This window comes from Aricia agestis, chromosome 18 (assembly GCF_905147365.1).
Source record: "Aricia agestis chromosome 18, ilAriAges1.1, whole genome shotgun sequence".
Lineage (NCBI taxonomy): Eukaryota > Metazoa > Arthropoda > Insecta > Lepidoptera > Lycaenidae > Aricia > Aricia agestis.
The window spans coordinates 10,789,145-10,812,037 of NC_056423.1; the positions used below are offsets into that span (position 1 = coordinate 10,789,145).

At 36.9% G+C, this 22,893-nt stretch overlaps 1 protein-coding gene across 3 annotated transcripts in view; it reads right to left on the reverse strand.

Annotated features, from left to right (window-relative positions):
* Nucleotides 1-22,893, reverse strand: part of LOC121736009 (fibroblast growth factor 10) — a 178,538-nt gene that overhangs the window by 125,356 nt on the left and 30,289 nt on the right. For 2 of the 3 annotated variants that reach the window (XM_042127033.1, XM_042127031.1), the window contains exon 2: nucleotides 1,480-1,970. In XM_042127033.1, coding sequence (XP_041982967.1) covers nucleotides 1,480-1,699 — 220 coding nt within the window. In that variant the 5' untranslated portion in view covers nucleotides 1,700-1,970. Of the gene's footprint in view, nucleotides 1-1,479; nucleotides 1,971-12,407; nucleotides 12,412-15,507; nucleotides 15,511-15,782; nucleotides 15,795-22,893 lie in introns of those variants that run through there. The other variant, XM_042127032.1, reaches the window with a different exon arrangement.

Consider the following 22,893-nt stretch of genomic DNA (forward strand, 5'->3'; position numbering starts at 1 on the left):
AGAAACAGTTGAATTTCGCCGGACCGCCACCCCGCACACTATCCGAAATATCCTTCCGGCGAGTTCGAGCTCACTCGGCTCAGTACAAAATGTAAGAGACAGCGCGGACGTTCAACTGTTTCTGATCAGAAATTTCGGACAATGTGCGGCCGGGCTTAATGTAGACTTTATGACAGGGCAAAGGATTTGAAATAAAAAATGACAATTTTATGTACTTATAGCTTAATACAAAAATAATAGCTAGATGATAAAGTACGTAAGTTACAGGATTTCTTCAAAATAAAAGGGAAAAAATGAGTAATTGCTCTTATGTTGTAAAATGTTAGTTACCCACTTCATCCACTCATGTCATCAATTTAGCACCATGTTTACGGCGCACGCATTTCATCTTTCGACACTTCGCAGTTCGCGTAGGCGAATGAAAACAAGCTTTTAAGTTTTAACTAGGTAAGTACCCAGAAAAATTAATACAGCCAGGTCACTGAACAAGTAGAAATAGCTGTGAATAATAAAAACTAAGGAAACGTAACTCCCATACTTCAACCGTTTTGAATTTGGCTCCTTTTCGCACACTAAAATATGGCAATAGCAACGAAACGAGTGTTAGCACTCTTTACGAAATAAAGCTGTTGACATTCATTGTCACTTCTATCTTTGCATAAAATTGTGTACCGTACCGAATATGCATAAAGTATGCATGTATTCGAGTCACATTTTGTAGACTCGTGGACAATTTTTTTGACACAGTTACAGCTCTTCCTTAGTTTTTATTATTCGTAGAGAAATAGTGATTAACCTGTTACTACTATCTGGTATCGCGCTAAAAGGTGCGAATTTCTACATGTTCGTAAACCAGACTAAAGAGTATAAAGCAACAAATAACTTATTTTTTTCCTCAAATCTTATATATGTATGTTATAGGAGTATTATTTCTGCCTATCTACGCGCATAGCGACATGGCAGTTGCGCTGTTGTTGCAGCCGCTTTAAGAATTCTTTGTCAGAATTTTAAGATACTTACTGGTATTCTGATAGGAAAGGTGAGAACGCACTAGACGAACTACACTACACTACACTGCGGCGGAGTAACGCGATACGTCACGGCAAAATATTATTTGTGTGAAAGCGTATGAGCGAAGCCGAATTACGCGGTTGCGGCGCTACGCGCACAATATAATGTAAATTCTATTGAATGTGAAGTTTGGAGTCGCTTCAAGGCAGCGTAGTGTCGCTTAGTGCTGTCACACCAAGGTTGGATGTATTGTCAATAATTGTAGGATCTTGAAAATAGCGAATATTTGGACTGTGATACTTAGATTTAATTAGCACATAAGGTTTTACAATTATTGTCCACAAGAATCGCAAGATCGGCTAAGACGATATTAAGTGACATATGGTTGACAAATGACAGCTGTCAGAAATACACAGAGCTAGTATGGTTGCGTTCCATTTCCAAAAATAATAAAGGTAAAGCACTTACTGTAAACGCTGCTGCCGTCGGTGGTGCCGTTGACTGTGCCATCTGGCAGAAGCTGCAGGTAGCGATTCTTGAGGAACATCTGTATGGTGCGCGACGTGCCCGTGATGTGGCTGAGGTTGGCGGACCGCTGCGCGCGCGGCTCTGGGGCCGGCGCCGCGGCGCACGACGCCAGCGCGAGCGCCGCTATGAGCCAGCGCAAGGGGCGCGTGCGCGGTAACATGGCGCGCCGCGCCCATTTCAGCCGCGCGGGCGCCGTCACTGCTCAACACGGCATGCCACCGCACCGCACTTGGCGCCCGACGCGGGGCTTGGCGCCCGACGTGGGGCTCGGGATTGGCGCCCAACGTGGGGCAGAGTCTTACGTCTTAATAGGGATCCGAGTCTAACATGTCGTATCGTTTATTTAACAAATTGGTCAGTTCGTTTCGTGTGGGAACGCCGCGGACGCATGTTTCGCCACTGGATCCTCTAGAGTTACAGCCGCAGCCGATCTGTAACAAATAACGGTTTGTGTAAGACGAGGTATTGTAACTTATACGTCATCATCATTCGCATATTTTATAGAGCCGTTTAAGTAATTGATAAGATGACATTCATCGTTCGGGAACTGTACATTTTTTCAGGATAAAAAGTATCCTCCATCCTTTTCCGGGACTCAAAACCGTATCTCAACACTAAATTTCAGCAAAATCGGTTCAACGTCTTGAGCATGAAAAGGTAGATAAGTCATTATTACGTTCGCATATTTACAATATAAGTATGGATAACTAAGTATAAGTTATAAATAAAAAAGAAGTTGCTGCAATTTTCGATCAAATGCTGCAATGGAAAAAGTTTCTAATATTCAGAAGTCTTGAAAAAGGTTTCAGCCTGTATAACAATTTCACGATTCACCAATTGAATATTTGTCATTGTTCATACTAATTATGGTACAACCTTACAAACTGTGCAATGGTACAAGCTATATTGACATAATTCTAATCAAATCGAAATTGTTTTTATTCAGAGTAAATTTTAAACAAAAAAAATCCGACCGTCGAAACTAAGTTTTAATGGAAACACACAAAATCCAAATCAGATGTTCTTTATCGTCATTTTAGATTCAACAGCAGCCATTTAAAAACTGCTTCGAATCTAATTATACATGCAAACATAAAAGCGTGTTTATTTTACTTTATAAATCTTACACACATAAATACACAATTGAAATATTTTACCGCTTCTATAAATCAACTTACGAGAAGGGCCGGCAGATAACGAGGCTCAAATTAAACTCTATTCCCTTGTAATAAGGAGCATTCTAAGCAGGAAATGCGCAAGCGCAGATAGACACAAAACTTAATTTGTTTGCCTAATAAAATAAACTCACGTCTAATTTAGGAGCCTATTAGGGTTCAAGAGTAAAATACAAACGCCATATCTTACTGAACATCGGAATATGATGAAATTAATTATTGACCGTTACTTAGTAATTTATATTATTGATGGAATAATGAAGCAATAAAATTCAAGCGATAGAATAGAAGTATGAATTCACATTTTAATTTCTGATTATCTCAGAAAGTACTAATATTTTGGTAAATACATAATTAAATGGGGAACACGTGTATTTTGGAAAATAATTAAATGGGGCACAAGTGGGTGACATGATATCAACGATTCTATTTAATCCTTAATTTATTTTCTAAGATTGAGACACGATATAAAAGCTAAATCTGCTAAATAAAAACTGCGCTAATTAATTCGAAATAACTGATCCAATCGGACAATGAAATTCAAACGGCCATCAATCAGATATCGGATCCGATATGAATTATGCACTCGTCCAATTATAATTGACGTATAAACCGCAAGCAATCAGTTTCGTTTGCTTTAATGCTTGTACGCGTAAAAAAAACAAAACGTCATGTTCTTATTCCCGCGCGAATGTTACTGAACTTTTAAGCTGGGTACAATACAAATTCAATTTATGTAACTTCTAATAAAAAGTTTAGATTTGAATACAGTAGGAACTATTAACCGGACTAAATTACGGTCGTTAGGCATTCGAATATTCGAAAAAATTCCAATAATCGAATGTAATTAATAGGTTTTTGTGCATATGCAAAGTACTATCGGAGAAATTTATTCATAGGCAGTTGACAGACCTTTTTTACATGGGGAAATGCTTAGCGCAGTATTTCCCAAAGTGTGGGTCGTGACCCACAGGTGGGTCGCGAGTAGATTTTGGGTGGGCCCTGAAACTATAGGACGATTGTCGTACTCGTTCGATTGTCATTTTACTCGTTCGTTCGTTGTCGCGGGTGCGTGCGGGACGGGGGCGGGGCATTCGATCGCAAACGTAATTATAAGTAAGGAAGGCTGACGAGGATGATATGGTGGTGAACTACGATTAGAATTAACGGGTAAATGCTGCGGCAGCAACATTCCGCTGCTTTTTGTCTTCATGACACAAGGTGGGTCGCGAACTTTAAACTTTCTTGTAGGTGGGTCGCGGTCCCGACAAGTTTGGGAAACACTGGCTTAGCGCATCCCGGGCAGATTGGGGACATCAGTCAGGGTATGTGGGACTCTCCGAGAAACTACCCACTAAAACCCCATAGTGCTCCACTCATTACTTTGGCATAGTTACAGGCACGATCAACCCACGGCAACAGGCAGATGAAAGACTTACGAATCATGGTCACATTATGTCAAACCCAGTCGACTGATCACAACTGATATAATTGACATAATCCGACCAAATGAGTAGTACTAATACGACCAAAGTAGGTCCGTCAAGTGCCTATTGATCAGTTTCTTCGATGGTACATAATCACTTGTTCAATATTCACAGAATTTAATTCTTCTGCAATAAATAAATTATAGACTACTGAAAATATGTGAGAGTTGTTAAATAATTTAAATATTAATAAAATATTGTATTCTCTTATCTGAGAATGCGTCCATTAATAAATTTATTTATTGTCTTTTAAAGCTTTTAAAAATCTCGTTTTAGAATTGGTAATATATTCATTTAGTAGTTGTTTTCTGAGATTCGTTTGTTTTATGAATCAAATGTATTTGTATTGTGGATACGGTTTTTATATTTTATGTCGTTATGGAAATTTATATTGAATTGAATAACTTTTTAAGCGTGTATTATTATTTAGTTAAACATTTTAAAATTAAATTCCATTCTTTTGGACGAGCCATTACAAACCAAGAAAATTAACCAGAAATTTCTCTTGCAAAGAAGCTCCGGAATAAGATGGAGCTACCATACGTACATAATTATTTTAGTACGGAACCGTCTTAGCGCGAGCCCGCCTCGCACTTAGCTGGTTATTGTAAACCTAAATATAGGGTGTAAGAATTACTTTGGACTTCTTTGCTTCTACGAGAAATCCCTAATTTCATGCCCGTACATAAATGAAAAGAATTCACTCTTCCAATGCTACTTTCACAGTGAACTATGTCCATCCGTCCGTCCGTCCGTCCGTCCGTCCGTCCGTCTATCTGTCTGTCTGTTACCTCTTCTCGCCCAAACCTTTGAGATCCGGGAAAGGAAAATAGGATACTTTTCATCCCAGAAAAATGCACGGTTCAGTACGGAAATGGCACAACGGAGTTGCGGGCGATAGCGTCATCTAGAACACTCTAAAGTATTATCACTTTGTTTTGCTACACCTGCATATATTGCATATTTTTTTATGAAATAAGGGGGCAAATGAGCAAACGGGTCACCTGATGGAAAGAAACTTCCGTCGCCCATGGACGCTCGCAACATCAGAAGAGCTGCAGGTGCGTTGCCGGCTTTTTAAGAGGGAATAGGGGAGGGTAAGGAAGGGGATAGGGAAGGGTAGGGAAGGGAATAGGGTAGGAGATTGGGCCTCCGGTAAACTCACTCACTCGGCGAAACACAGCGCAAGCGCTGTTTCACGCCGGTTTTCTGTGAGCCCGTGGTATTTCTCCGGTCGAGCCGGTCCATTCGTGCCGAAGCATGGCTCTACCACGTTAAGGCGTATAGATGCACCAGGATGGTTTGGCATTGACATTCTGTATTTCGTATTTAGTATCTACTAGCTATCGAGTGATAAAGAGGTGGAGGCTATTAACCGGACTAAATTACGGTCGTTAGGCATTCGAATATTCGAAAAAATTCCAATAATCGAATGTAATTAATAGGGTTTTGTGCATATGCAAAGTACTATCGGAGAAATTTATTCATAGGCAGTTGACAGACCTTTTTTACATGGGGAAATGCTTAGCGCAGTATTTCCCAAAGTGTGGGTCGCGACCCACAGGTGGGTCGCGAGTATCATCGAGGTCCATTCGTGCCGAAGCTACAACTTAACTAGCTCTACCACGTTAAGGCGTATAGATGCACCAGGATGGTTTGGCATTGGCATTCTGTATTTGTCGTCTTTTAGCTGTCGTATTTAGTATCTACTAGCTATCGAGTGATAAAGAGGTGATAATGAATAACCTAAAAAGTGACACAAAACGTTGACCCCTTATCAAATTGACAGTGTCAAGGCTATCGACTTACTTCACAGTGTAGTCACCGGTTTTCTTTACCGAATTTGCTGTTTGGTATGCAGACGCTTTGAATCCCAGTTGTAAAATTATATCTAATATGTCTCTATGGACGCTTCACACCACGTCAGTCTGGCCCCGTGCTAAGTACCTGAAGGACAAGTGTTACGAGTACCAGACATCGGAAATATATTTAACGAGCTTTTGCCCGCGGCTTCGCTCGCGTTATGAAGTATTATTATATACAAACTTTCATCCCCTATTTTAAACCCCTTGGGGGTGGAATTGATCAAAATCCTTTCTTAGCGGATACCTACATCATATCATCTACCTGCATGCCAAATTTCAGCAAATTTCAGCCCGATCCGTCCAGTGGTTTGGGCTGTGCGTTGATAGATCACTATGTCAATCAGTCAGTCAGTCACCTTTGAGTTATATATATATATATATATATATATATATATATATATATATATATATATATATATATATATATATATATATATATATATATATATATATATTAATAAAAAAAAATATAATAAAAATCTTATATATATATATAAGATTTTTATTATATTATGATACACATATTTAATACACATCCATGACCCAGGAACTTGAAAGCTTTTTGTTCCGTCAGCGGAATTCGAAACCGCGACCCCCGGCTTGAGCTACCAACAGCCCACCAACTGAGACACAGAGGTCGTCAAGAATAGGTGTAAGTAGAAAATGTACGGTTCCCGAGCGATAAACAAATTTTGGCGCAATAGAGCTGCGGGCGTCATTTAGTAATGAACCAGTTTCTTCGATGGTAAATTACATTTCGTACACAGTGTAAAGATGCCGTGTTTGGAGCACCTAAAAATAGTAAACATCTTCAGTATTTACATCATAACTGCTAGGAGTGAAATACTTTATTCGTAGACGAACGTCGCTTACCATCAGATAACCGCCAGCTCGTTTAATAAAAAATCTAGCAATAAAAAAAGTCGGAGCATGCTCTACTAGCACATACAGTACCTAAATTATCCGATCAAAATCCGACATGTTGCACGCGTCATATCAGATATATATTGACTTATGATATATTGACAGAAACGTTGTCGAACGTCGAACTAAACTTTTTGTTTACTGTCTGTGCTGTTGATGCCGTGTGTGAATACATTGCAGTAATATTATCCTATTACATACGTTTCAGCCTAATAGGATTAACTAAAAAAACAAGAGCACAACTGCAAAAGATAACAAGTGTCATTGACTCTCGAATAGACTAATATATTTAGACGATTTTTTTAATGTTGGCAGCCGTGACAAAACAATTTTAGACGCTTTGATCCCGTTTTGCCGCTTTGCTAAATCACCTGGGTACTTAAGCGATTTGTCTTCGCATATTTTGATGGTAGAGATAATAGGGAAAAACTGTATGAGGTCTGTCTTAAAGCTAAGCGACGTTACAAAGCCACTTACATTAATTCAAGTATGTCACGTTGCAACTTGCAATATAAACTGTCACCCTAAGTTATGGCTTGCGATTTCATTATTATAAATATATTTTACTTTAATACGACCCCGTGAACTTCGAATAACTTTCCAGTTTCCTCCGAATATAAACCTTCCCTGAACTTCCAACAATATTTCAAGACTTAATTAGCCAAATGGGTTCAGCTGTTCCCGAGTTTAAGGGACTTTTAAATTCATATTTATTCATATTAGAAGGTGTTTTCTAACTTCTAACCTTGCTGTAGAATCAAATACAACTTGGCTAAATACCCTGACCGTGTATAATTACTACCTGGAAGTTCATGTCACTCTGACAGTTTATTCAATAAGTTTTTTATCTGTGAAGGTTACAACGAGCGCTTAAGTTAAGTACGAGACATTAATTTTAAGTCTTAATTAGGTTGTTCCCGATAGTCCTACGGTCCCACGATTAGTGTAATGATTGTAATTAATATTTAATGGAGATTAAACTTTGATAAAAATCTATTAGGTAAATTAAGGCTAAGTGTCCTAGGCCGAAGTTACCCGGCGGAAATTCCGCATGATTACCAGTGCCGTAAACAGTCTTTTTTGCGCCCTGTGCGAGCTTTTACAACTGCGCCCTAGCTTTTTTAGACATTATATTACCCAAATCAATGTATAGGTCTATTTTACTGTTGGAATCGTGCTCTAGGGGCGCAGACCGCAGTGGGAACTATTATCTGGATCAAACCGAAAAAATAATACTCCTGCCTGGTTTGGCCATTTTTGCGCCCCCCAGAGTCTACGCCCTGTGCCTGGGCACCGGTGGCACCGCCCTATTTACGGCATTGATGATTACGGCCGCAATGTCAAACGCATACAATATACGGACGGGACGCGACGGAATAGTGTGTCATCGGTAATATAAAATACATTGCAGGCGTAATTACGCCGCGTAACTTCGGCCTAGTGTGTTTAGACACTTAGGCATAGTAGTTATTATTACTTATTACTTATTATTAATGACTTGATGACGCCCGCAACTCCATTGCGTCAAAATTCGATTCGGGAACCGTACATTTTTCCGGGATGACAACTAACCTAGTCCTTTCCAGGGACTCAAAGTATCTCCATACCAAATTTCAGTCATGAAGAGATAACAGACAGACAGACACACTTTCCCATTGTAATATTAGTATGGATTTGGCATATAGCCCATAAAATTACCAGTAAAAGTAATTTCAATATTGATATTTACAAATTAAGGTTATCAAAATATCAAGGGCTGAACTTTTTCCTCGTATTGCGATCTGGGTTAACGAAGATAACAGTTATTTGATGTTAAGTAAAAAATGTCCTTTCCCAAGTTTCTAAGTGTCTCCATACCAAATTTTATCAAAATAGATCCAGCATCCAATCGCGAACGGGAAATAGAGAGACAGACAGACGCATTATCCCATTTAATAGGTAATAATATAGGTAGGTAATCGATAACGATGGCAAAAAGTCGGTCCTGCGTCGGATCTCTCACCAGTCGTGTCGGTCTTCCGTCCCACTGGGAGATGAGATAAAAGATAGGAAGTGCTCTGGTGTACTGCGCGCACACTTGGGCACTATAAAAAATTACTCCTGCGTAACGTGGTTTCCAATGAAACCGGCCACCGTCACCGAAACCGGTGTGGAATTTATTAGTTATTATGATGACGAAAAGATCTTCGCCAGACGTAGGCGCTAAAGTAAAATTTCTTCATTTCTAACTCTAAAGGCATATTTTATAATGTAGAAGTAATAATTTTAAGAAGCCCATGCATACATTATGTTCCAATTAAGGATTAATAACTAGTTTTTGTAGGTGTATTGTTACATAATATGATAATATATTGGTGTTTTATTATAATTTACATTGTAAATCATTCGATTTTAGCTCACGTTTGGTCTAGCTTTTAAAATGTCATTAATTCGCTTTAAAATCGAAGAATAGAAAATAAAAAATAAGAGGAAAGTTGTTTTATTTGTGAATAGATTTGAATCAAATACTTTCAGAACGTCGTTACTAATGGTGCTGGTGCCTACCACCATTTTTAAGATTTACTTATAATAATTTATATTATATTACTAGATGTTCCGCGCCGCTTCGCCCGCGTAATTTGGGAGTGTCACGGAAACCGTACATTTTTCCGCAAAAAAAGAAACCTATGTCCTTTCACGTGGTCCATTCTTCATGTGTGCCAAATAACATAAAAATTGCTAATTTCCTTAGCCTTCCTCGATAAATGTGCTATCTAACATTGAAAGATTTTTTCAAATCAGACCAGTAGTTCCTGAGATTAGCGCGTTCAAACAAACAAACAAACAAACTCTTCCGCCTTATAAGTAATAATAGTAAGTATTACGAGTATACATAAAAATATTCACACTGTGAACAAAGGTTGTATTGTAGAACATTGTTTTGTCTTTAACAGATGGTTAAAAAGTGGCATGACAGACAAGGACAAACATAATTATTATTATAATTAACTATAACGTACGCAGTAAGTCTTTTCATTACTGAAATAGGTAAAGGCCAAAAACAAGCTAGCTTGAAATAATAATAGAAATCTTTAAAGGTAAATACATATCTACAAATATAATAAACTGTTTATTATATTTTATTTCATCGACTTAAAATAAAAACACATAATATATGGTCATTATTGAAATAAAAAAATATTTTAATCAATTTAAACTGTTCCATTCGAAATTCAAAAGTTCTATCATCAAATGCGGAATGGCCGATACTCGTTTTAATTTCATGTTTCTGTCAAAACACGTTTTGAGATGCAATTTGACGGTTACATAAACTATGATACAATTAACAATGTCAGAAGCGTTTAATAACTTGTAACAGCTGTATTACCATAAAAATCACCTCTCTGATAACATAATATGCTCTAAATAACACATACTTAAATTATATACTTACTTATATTATTATAAATGCGAAACTGTGTCCGTCTGTTTGTCTGTAACCTCTTCAAGCCTAACCAGCAGAATTGATTTAGCTGGGTGTGGACTGTAGAGACAATTTTAGTTCCGGAAAGGACAAAGTATATTTTTAATTCTGGAAATAGGTATGTACGAAATTTTGGTGTAAAGGGTCATTTAGTTTTAAAAATTAATGAGATCAAACGTAAGCTGTACGTTTCGCGAAAATAGGCAAAATTATGTTAAAACTACTTTTATAAAATTCAGGCAGTATTCCATTTTTAAAATCGGTTTGAAATTCGAATGAAATTATTTTAAATTTTTTTATTGGCAAAAGAATGAGACAATGATTTCGTTGCCGGAGGGCGTCACGACAGTCAATAGTCATGTCATAATTTGTCACAACTGACTGTCACGATTTTGACCCCAAATATTTAGGACAAGGGGCATCACTAATGGCCCTTTATATTGAACAATAATGATTAATAATAGAAGAAATGAGCGCACGGAAGCTGACACATTACAATAGAGAATACGAGATAAGTATTTGAAACTTAAACTGGCCAATGTCTTCATAAAAAATGAGAAAGAATGGAAATATTGAGAGAATGTACGGACAACTAGTACTGTCTTCTCGTTCTTTTGCCTGTTCTTTCTCGAAAACATTTTGATCATAAACGACTCGAATGAAAATAAAAAAATCATCTTACTCCTTTTTTTAAATTGTCGAATGTTACGGCCTGTCCACATCTCCACGTCACGACGTCGTCAACGTGGAACGGTGCGGTAACGTGGCACGTTACGTTGTCGTTGCAAATTAACGTCAACGTAACGTGAAAATGCACGTCACGACGACGCAACGTTGCACGTCGCCGTGCCTTGTAAAATTCTACCTAGCATTAACTAGGGTATGTTATTCGAATAGAAAAAGTGTACGGTACGGCACTTCATGTCGGCCGACGATGCTCGATCCGTTACGCTTGCTCAGTTAAGAGGATACACCCGGGGCTAGAGAAATGAAAAAAAAGTAAGTGTAATATCTATTAGCTGCCTCCCTTACCTCAAGCCTATACTGTAGAACGCGATAGAGACAACTGCAGAAAATCAACGATTCCTTCTCCTAAGCTTAACCGATTTAAGTACTTTTTTCATTAAAGATTAAAGAAAGGCTTGAGCTGTGTTGCTATGTTTTACTTTTTTTTGTATAATCTAGCCAAATCTGTTTTCTAGATGTTTGAACACAGCGGAAAATCTGGCCATTTTTTGGGTTTTTGAACGTTCATATCTTATTTAATAATTCAATTATGAAAAAAAAGAAAACATTGTTATTAGTGGCCGTAGATATTTAGGAAAAAAAATATAACTCTACTAGCATTATCCAGGGAGGAAACAGGGGACAACGTTTGTATGGAAAAAAGGGCGGTGTGGACTCCTCTTAATACATGCACAATCCTATTGTCGAACTAAATGCATAGTTAAAATATCGTTTGTCACCAATTACACTGTTTGATGTAGCCGGGTCGGTTCTATGTCACGTGATGTCATCCAGGAAGAGATGTCTAAATATTTAGACGAGATGTATAGGGTGAAAATTGATACTTACTAAGACGTAATCTAGCTGTCCCGGCAAAGTTGTTTTGCCATAAAATGATTTTCCCTATTTTCCTGCTTTCCTCTTGAAGCTTTTTCTGTTTTTTTTTCTATAGACCTCACGGAGCCCAAGACCTTTCCAACGAATGCAAAACCGTGGAAATCGGTTCGTGCGTTCTGTAGTTATAGCGTCAGGAAGGAAAACCCGACTTATTTTATATAATAATACTAGCTGTCCCGGTGAACTTCGTGTCACTTTAAAACCTTCCCTGGACTTCTACGAATATTTTAAGACTAAAATTATCCCAACCCTTTCAGCCGTTTTCGACTTTTAGCGTTACTAACATAATTGAAAATCCATTTTTATATATTTGACTTTTAAGTATTATCACAGATCTTTTGTATGGGAGTACAGAAAAGTGTTGTTTTTAGACTTTTTCAGGATTTTTTTTTTTTTTTTTTTTTAGAATTTTTCTCTCCGTAAGAACCATCCTCGTACTTCAAGGAATTAGCGAAATCGGTGCAGCCGTTCTCGAGTTTTGCGCTTAGCAACACATTCAGCGACTCATTTTTATATTATAGATTAGATTATATAAAAATTAATTTTCAGTTTACATGATTCCAGTCCAGTGAACCAATCCGGCGCTGAATTTCTACTGAAATAAAGTAAACGGTTACTGGACCAGTAGCAACCAGTCCTGGATTGGAAAAATGTAAACCTGACTTAAAACAACCCGACCTGGGTCCTTCCACACGACGTTTTTTTTGCGCGCCGTCGACGCGCGTTTCTGACGCGCCTGTCATCTGCGCGTTTTCATTGCGTTTCGGCAGATAGTAGGTCTGCCTTAATATGAATCAATTTAGTATTAGTAATTTAGTAATTAGTAGGTATAGTCAAGAAAGTGAAGAAATTAAAAAGTGGCAACATCGTAGTGTCATCCCTTTTTTCTTACATTGATTTGAAAGGGATGACACAACGATGTTGCCACTTTTTAATTTCTTCACTTTCTTGACATACCATACATCTAAAATTCTTACATCTTTTGAGAAACATGACTAATTAGTAATTATTACTGTCATTGCCTTAGATTTTACATCAAAAATTACAGGGACATTAAGAAAGTAGCCGCAGAGATGTTTTCCCTCAGATACAAGATAAAGTGATCGAATAAGTCGTAGATAATCGAATAGGCAGGGCATCGATTTACGATTAATCGGTTACAGGTTAGCGCCGATTAGATTGTAATTAAAGATTAACTATACAGTTAAACGTGAGTTCTGTTTTTAAGAACTCATAATTGTAAGTGGTTTAAGGCTAGATAGTGTCGCCGCACACGGGCCACGAGCCACAACCACAAAACGCCGCCACTGGCATATTAATTGCTGTAGTTTTCATACATTTTTGACGCCGGTGGCCGCCACATGCGAATTGTTGTGACGTGTGCGGTGTGGCGGCCACTGCACCGGCGTCAAAAAATGAAAACTACAGGAAATATGCCAGTGGCGGCGTTTTGTGGTTGTGGCCCGAGGCCCGTGTGCGGGAGCCCTTACATATGCAGCGCTCAAACGCGCGGTTTGGCGGCTAATGCTGCATTATAAGCAAACTAGATGACGCCCGCAACTCCGTTGCGCCAAAACGCGTTTATTGCGTAGGAACCGTACATTTTTCCGGGATAAAAAGTATCCTATGTCCTTTGCCGGGACTCAAAGTATCTCCATACCAAATTTTTTGGGCGTTAAGAGTGTGACAGACACACTTTCGCATTTTTAAGTAATATTAGTATGGATATAATATACAATGTGTAACAAAAACAAGTGATAATACTTTAGGGTGTGTACGTGTTCCTTGTAGAGAGTTCACTGTGAAAGTCGCAGCTCTAATAAACAAATTTTTTTTTCACTTTTGTATGGGCAAGGGCCCGAGCGTCAAGGGTTTCCCCATACAAAAGTGAAAAAATTTTTTGGTCTTTCAGCACTGCTACTTTCACAGTGAACTCTCTACAAGGAACACGTACACACCCTAAAGTATTATCACTTATTTTTGTTACACCCTGTATAGATCTACGCTTTTGTTCGAAAGAAAACCTATGACGAATTAACAACAAAATCTGTCAAATTTTATTCTAACTACTTTTCTCTTATTTTGCATACATACCTACCATAGAATTAGATTTAAGTGAGTCTGAATAAATTTATAATAAGGTGACATAATTTCCCGGTTGCGTGACAAAACGGAGTATTTCATGTCGATTAGCTCCTACAAGATCTAACACTAGTATTTACACTCGTGGGCAGAACCTAGGTAGCCTATCTGTAATTAATTAGTACTTATTTATATAAGCACTAGATGACGCCCACAACTCCGTTGCCAAAATTCGTTCATCGCATAATCGCGAAAAACACTTTTCCGGAATAAAAAAGTATGCTTTGTCCATTTTAATAAAGTCAAAGTATCTCTATAAGTACCAAACTTCAGCAAAATCGGTTTAGCGGTTTGGTCGAGAAGCGGTAACATACAGACAGACTTTCGCATTTAAAATATTAGTATGAATTACATCGCATTCTGAACATCCAACAGTCAATTAAATTAAAAAGTAAACTAAAAAAAGTTTAAAAAAAGAAGCGCGGTAAATTCCAAAATGGCGAATTTCAAATGTCAACTGTCACAGCTGTCCTGTATTTTATATTAGGCTCAAATTGTACTTGCATTACGGTGCATTATTAAATAGCAGCTTTCCCGTGTCAATCTGATTCTTGTTAGCGGAGCGTGTCTGACAGCGATCGATGTTCTTGTCTATGACTTGTCTATGGCTTGTCTGTGGCCGAGCATAGATTATACTAATAGTTAGCCCACTTTCAACGAGGTAGGTGTAAAATGGATACTTGTATCGGCAAATCTTCAACATGAATTATTCTGCTTTAATTAAATTAAATGGCTCTACCCTATTATTGAATAATGTTTCCTATTTCGCTGCTTCACCTTATATTTGTTACTTTTCTGCAAAATTTAGAGATTTTACTAATGCGCCGAAATTATATAAAAAGTATCCTATGTCCTTTCGCGGGACTCAAATAATCTCCTTACCAAATTTCAGCAAAATCGGTTCAGCGGTTTGAGCGTGTAGAGGTAACAGACAGACACACTTTCGCATCTATAATATTGATATCCACATCCATGACCCAGGAACATTCAAAATTGACCCTTGTTCGAACCCGCTACTTCCGTCTGATGCGCAACATCTAAGCCACAGAGGTCGTCAAAATTTAAAACGTTTTAAATGAAAAAGGATTTTATATCTTCATTAATGTCAATAAAAGATAATGGTCTTAAATGATGAATTTATGTGACTGATAAGAGATAGCATTCATGTTCATGTAAATCCTAATGTAACCTTTAGGTTCCTTTTATATATATTTTTTTTTGGTGCTAATTGATTTTAATGGCTTGTGTATAGTTCAAATGTTTAAAAAACGAATTAGATAAAGGTAAACTTGCTTAAATAATAATAAAAAATGTTCCATAAATAGAGTTAACTGTAAAAATAGCAGTGCTGAAAAATGTAATTTTGACTTCTATATTTCTATGAGAAATGCCCCAGCCTCATGAATTTGCCATAGAATAATTCAAAAAATTTAACTCTACAATAATAATTATAATCGTAGTGTGATTTTTTTTAAACAATTTTAACTATTTACATCGGGGATATATATACGTGCCAAAATAATAAATAATGAAGGAGCTGGCGAATAAAACCGGGCAAGTCCACCAGATTGCGGAAGTATATTTTTTTTCGAATCGTCCTCTCTTGAACCATCTGCGTCCTTGTTAATCTTTCCCAATCCCTGTTAAAATATTTTCAATCAAAACCGGTTAACAAGGCTTTAAAAAGTCCATTTGCAAACAAAACTGGATTAGTTCAGTAGTAATAGTAGTAGTTGTTAGCCACTGTGTATTTTTTTTTCTTTTAGCTTTATATTTCCATATAGTTTGATACGCTCGCAACTCCTTTGCGCCAAAATTCGTTTATCGAGCGTGAACCGTACATTTTTCCCGGATATGTACGTGTTCCTTGTAGAGAGTTCAGTGTGAAAGTAGCAGCTCTGAAAGACTAATTTTTTTTTCACTTTTGTATGGGCAAGGGCCCGAGCGTCACGAGTTTCTGCATACAAAAGTAAAAAGAAACGTTGGTCTTTCAGCGATGCTACTTTCACAGTGAACTCTCTACAAGGAACATGTACACACCCTAAAGTATTATCACTAGTTTTTGTTACACACTGTATATCCTAGGTAGCTTTCCCGGGACTTAAAGTATTTTCATATCAAATTTCAGCAAAATCGGTTCAGCTGTTTGGATGTTATGAAGTATAGTACAGAAAATTCTCGTGTAGATCTTGCGAGAACTAAGAAGTATTTATACGATCTAATAAGTATTTATACACACGTCTACATAGTCATTCAATATACATTTTCATACATCAAATTATATGTTTTGTAGAAGTAATATAATTTTACGACCGTCCACAATGACGACTTAACGCCGACTGAGTTTAACAACATAATATTACCTCTTTGATTAGCCGTGTCCACTTTTTGTTTATGGTCTTTTAACCCAGAATGTTAAATAGATTTCAGATTTTAAGGTCATATCGGTGGAAAGAAAACTAACGGCCATTCCCAATATTTGATCTATCTTTGGTTTTGCCCTACTAGAGATAGGAATAGCTCATAATTGACATAAAATATATGTCTCTAATGTCTAATGTGAGTTATTCCTATCTCTAGTAAGGCAAAACCAGAGATAGATCAAATATTGGGAACGGCCGTAAGTCGCGATATAATTCGGCTGGTAATAGCGAAACCCGTTTGTCGAACAGGAACCGCTGCCCTAGCCAAAGTAGTCGTTAAAAACGATTTTCGAGATTAACTATTCCATGTCCTTTCTAGGGTCTCATAGTCTAAAGAATGTCATCTAAATCGGTACAGCCGTCTCCTCTTCACGCCCAAACCGCTGAAACGATTTTGTTATTTGGTATGGAGATGCTTTAAACTCGGGAAAAGACATAGGAATTACGATATATTTATACGTGGGAGAGCCATGCTTCGGCACGAATGGGCCGGCTCGACCGGAGAAATACCACGTTCTCACAGATAACCGGCGTGAAACAGCGCTTGCGCTGTGTTTCGCCGAGTGAGTGAGTTTACCGGAGGCCCAATCCCCTACCCTATTCCCTTCGCTACCCTCCCCTATTCCCTTCCCTTCCCATCCCTACCCTCCCCTATTACCCTATTCCCTCTTAAAAGGCCGGCAACGCACGTGCAGCTCTTCTGATGCTGTGAGTGTCCATGGGCGACGGAAGTTGCTTTCTATCAGGTGACCCGTTTGCTCGTTTGCCCCCTTATTTCATTCAAAAAAAAAACGATACCTTTATCCCGAAAAATGTACAGTTCCCTCACAATAAACGAATTTTGGCGCCTTAAGTAGCGGGCGATATTTAACAAGTGTTATAAAAAAAATATTTTCTGTTCTAAATATATCAGCAATGAAGTGGGGAAAAAAAGTTCTACGTGTGTAATGGACAACCCCAAAGTTAATAAGGTATGTCAAAAAATCGACGTTCAAACATACAAGTTATCAACTTGAACGGTATCTGACCGAAACGTGTTAAGGAATACCGTTTACAAAACATCGCGCTAATAACATCTTCACAGTTCACACTCGTTGAGAGTATTCCCAAAACGTTAAATAGCTAAGAGTTTAGACCGAACAAAAGTACAGCTTCCCTATTTAATTTATTTATTAAAAGTTGGTTGGCTAGTACAAAAAAAACCGGTCAGGTGCGAGTTGGACTCGCCCATAAAGGGTTCCGCGGCAGCACTAAGGTTTATTTTGTAATGAAACTAAAAGGATTTTTATTATTTTTATATTCAGTTGATTTAATGAAAGTTAAATTATAGTTTACCATTTATGATGTATAAAAAAAACTACTTGTTAGATCTCGTTCAAACCAATTTTCATTGGTTGTTTTTATAGTAATAAAAAAACATCATATATATTTTTAGACTTATCATGCCCCTACTTTAGAAGTTAGAGGGGGGTTAGAGGGGAGGGGGGACACACACATTTTACCACTTTGAAAGAGTCTCTCGCGCAAACTATTCAGGTTAGAAAAAAATTATGTTAGAAACGTCAATATGATTTTTGAAGACCTATCCACAGATACTACCCCACACGCAAAGGTTATATGAAAAAAAAATTGTTTCAGTTGTACGTCTATGGGGACCCCTAAAATTTTTAATAACTTTTCCATTTTTGTATCAAAGTCTTAATGCGCTTCACAAACTACATCTACTTACCAAGTTTCAATAGTATAGCTCTTATAGTTTCGGAGAAAAGTGGCTGTGACATACGGACGGACAGACAGACACGACGAATCTATAAGGGTTCCGTTTATTTGCCATTTGGCTACGGAACCCTAACAAACAGTATGTAAGTTTTTTTTTAATTTTCCCACTTCATCCCAACAAATAATAAACAGCATGACAACAAAAAATTTAATTAAAACAGCTGTACCCGTTCGAGAGCCATGATGCCATAGACAGGAAAACTTATAACATTTCTCTTTTTGCGTCGTAGGTAAAATATTTAAACACAACCTTCTCATACAAAACGTCAAAATATGATTTACAGGGTCACAAAGCTAATTACGCCACTGATAATAATAATTGTAAACTATAAAAATACCTATTCGTAAAAACAACTTGTAACACTATAAAATTATAAACTGTTATTAAGTACTTAGAAATAATTTAATGAAAGTGACCTAAAAACGCATGTGTTAGGCCTAAACGTTTTAAAAACAAATTATCTTCGCTTTAAACATTATAGATATGCGACTTCCTCTGAATCCTGGAAATAATGGATTAAGTCAGGAAGTGAATAAAGATATTTTTTTATAGTCTGATTTCTTATTTCAGGTAAAACTGTAAATTGATTTTTAACTTAAAAATAGGACTTGTGGAAATGTTAGGGTACTTTTCTGGTTACAAAAATTTTAAAAAAATCGGCCAAGTGCGAGTCGGACTCGCGCACGAAGCGTTCCGTACCGTTATAGAGCAAAAATAGGCCAAAAATGTGATTTTTGTATGGGAGCCCCCTTTACATTTTATTTTTTATTAATATTATTATTAATTATTAAAGAACACATATAATTAAGGCCGGTGTGAAAATCCCAAGTGCTTACCTGTTGCCGTTATTGATAACGAGAAAAAAAAGGCAAGAAAAACACGTTTGTTGTATGGGATTAGATATTAATTTTATTTCGTTTTTAGTATTTGTTGTTATAGCAGCAAAAGATATACTTACACAATCTGTGAAAATTTCAGAAGTCTAGCTTTAGCGGTTCTTGAGATACAGCCTGGAGACACACAGACGGACGGACGGACGGACAGACGGACAGAAAACGAAGTCTTAGTAATAGGGTCCCGTTTTTACCCTTTGAGAATGGAACCCTAAAAAGCTTTTTATTTATAAGATTTTTTAAGCTATTTTATTTACAGTCTTTTTATCCATATCCTTTTTTTGTCTCTAAAGTTTTTGTGCCAATTATATTTTTTTCATGACGACGTTGGGGCTTGATGATGATGAACGTACGGTGTGCAGGTGCATGTTGTAATTTACGTTACGTTAGCGGCAGTTAGATCATTGAAAAGCTTATTGTTTCACAATATGTGGACACACGGGGGAGAAATGGGAACGGATCCGAGAGTTTCGTTAATCAGTTTCAGATGTTTTTTGTACAGGACATCCATACAAGGTGTAACAAAACTAAGTGATATTTCTTTATGGTGTATATAATATGTATAGACCCTTGAGTTGACTGTGAGAGTTAAAAAAGAGTTACTTTTTCTACTTTGTTTTGGGGAAAATCATGACGCTGGGGCTCTTTCCCATACAGATTACAAACCACGAAACAAGCCACAATTCTTGTTATTATTTTCATTAGCTTTAGAATAGATTATTTTTAAGAAGATAGCCAAGTAATGTTTTTGAATATCTATAATCTATACGTATATATAAAAATGGATTTTCAATTGTGTTAGTAACGCTATAACTTGATAACGGCTGGACCGATTTGGCTAATTTTAGTCTTAAAATGATCGTGAAAGTCCAGGCAAGGTTTATAAGTGACACGAAGGTCACCGGGACATCTAGTTACTTTATACTAAATTAATAATATGGCTTGAAAATGGACTTCATTATTCAACGCTGCGTTTTCTGAGCAATTTTTCCACCGTATGTTTTCACACCGGTCAGTGTGTTTAGAATGTGTCACATATGCCAATACACTGGAAAGTACACACTGACTTGAAGGGCGTTCGGATCAGAACTAAAGCCAGTTCGTTGACATTATTAGGACTTTATTTGACCAACATTCGAATTTAAAAAAGTACATCTGTCAAGTTGACATCTATTATTGGAGTTCCGTATCCAGAGGCTACTGGATATAGTCCAGTAGCTGGATATTACCACTACTAATACTTTGCTTTCAGTCTGTACCTTAAAATCCTAGCTAGACAGCTTGGTTTCACAAATTGTGTAGTTAAAAAATAAACATTAATTTCAAAAGTTAGTCTCACTAAAACTCGAGAACGGCTGAACCGATTTGGCTAATTTTAATCTTCAAATAGGAAGTCCAGGGGGGTGAGCCAAAATCTTTTTGTTTTAGCTTCGTTATAGAATCGCCGATGAAAATGTATGCAATTGACATAAGCGTTCGTTAATATGACGTTGACGTTCGACTCGTCTTATGTCAATTCCATACATTTTGATCGGCGATTCTATAACGAAGCGAAAACGAAAAAGTTTCGGCTAAATGGCCAGATAAGATTTATATTAGGAAGGTTTATATTTGGAAATGATACGAAGTTCACAAGTCATCAAGTACAAAAAAAACAATATTTATTTATCACTAGCTGTCCCGGCAAACGTTGTTTTGCCATATAAAGTATTTCGCCCATTTTATCAAAATAAATTGAATAGTTTAAGCGAAAATCATAAAAGTTTATTGTGCGGGAACCGTACATTCTCCGAGACAACAAGTATCCCATGTTCTTTCCCGAGACTCAAAGTATCTCCATACCAAAATTCATCAAGATCGATTGAATAGTTTACGCGCAAATCAAAAAGTATATTGTGCAGTAACCGTACATTTCTCCGGGACAAAATGTATACAAGTTTCGTCTTCGGGACTCATAGAATCTCTGTGCCAAATTTCAGCAAAATCGGTCCAGCCGTTTACGCGTGATGTCGTGAGTTCGTGACCACGCGAAAATGGATTCATTTTTATATAGTCAAATGCGATTATTCGCCCTTTTCGCGTCGCAATGCGATTCCAAAGTTTCTTTAATCGGAAAGAATATGTGTCCAGCATATTTACCTGTTTGGACAGTGAAAAGTGAAAACTCCTAAAGTAATCATCATCAGTCACCGTTGTTAAGCATATATTATACACCGTTAATATATTAACACGTCGATGTTATGATAAATTATTCGTTAATATTATAATAAGTATGATTTATGTTAACATTAATTCGTTTACATTGCTTATGTAGGCATAATATTGTTAAGGGGGCGACTAACCCTAAAGTGTCGATGTTATAATTCATTTTTATATTTGAAAATAAGCCACGAATTGTTTCATTTTCTAAAATTAGACACTACATTATATTTCCGAGAATTCGATCTGAGCAAAAACACGATATCTTAAAATTTTCTCGATAGAACAAAATCACAAAGATGCATCTAATTTTCACGAATTTTTCATTTATTGCCATAACCGTGCATTGAACTAAGTTAATATTTTAACACATTGTATAAAATTCTATCATTGAGAGATCGACCTAGCAGATTTTTTAATCGTTGAATATTTATCGAATTTGAGAAAAAACTAATTTGGCGATGAATCCGCGTCGTCCTTTTTCACCTGGCATATGAAAGACGGACGTGAGTGTGAAGAGAGAAGGACGATGTTTGATTTTTGGGGTTAGTCGCCCTCTTAACATAATATTACTTTAGTAATTTTTCAAAGTCAGAGACAATTAAGGTCTAGTAAACAGTCGTAGTAACAAGCCATTTAGCCAAGACGTTCGCCGACAATCGCCGACCAAAATGTATGGAATTGACATTAGATAGAGTCAACGTCTAACGAACGCTTGTCAATTCCATACATTTTTGATCGGCGATTCTATAACGAAGCGAAAACGAAAAAGTCTTGGCTAGATGGCCTGGTATAATATTGATAACGTATAACTTTAGCAATTTTTCAAAGTCTAGTAAAAATATGTACTTAACCGGACTTTTAAGAGAAAACTTCTTTGATATTTTTTTGTGGATGTTGGTGCTACTCTTCTACAAGTTAGTACATGTAGTAAAGTAGTGAGTAGTTTACAACTTTATATTACAATGTTTACAATAGTTTGTGCGTTTTATGATGATATGTGTGACACATTATAATTGACAATAGTAGGGAAGTTACCTAACAAAAATTAATCGATAGTTTAAAAATATCGAATCACTTCGTGAAGGAATTGCAATCGAAATTATCGATTTCGTACTGACATTTCAGTGGTGCCGGCGATTTAAGATGGCCGCCCTTTTTATCGATTTGATTTCGATTCAACAGAGTCAATCTCTATTGACATAAGTTCCGTTCCATGCATCTGACATTTTTCAAATGTTTTCGTAACAATAATTTTACACTCCTATTTCACAGTTAATATTTATAATTTTATATTAATAAGTTAGCATTTAGCAACATTTCATTTTTATTCATTTATAATTATAGGAAACATTTGTTTTTGTAGATGGAATATAATTT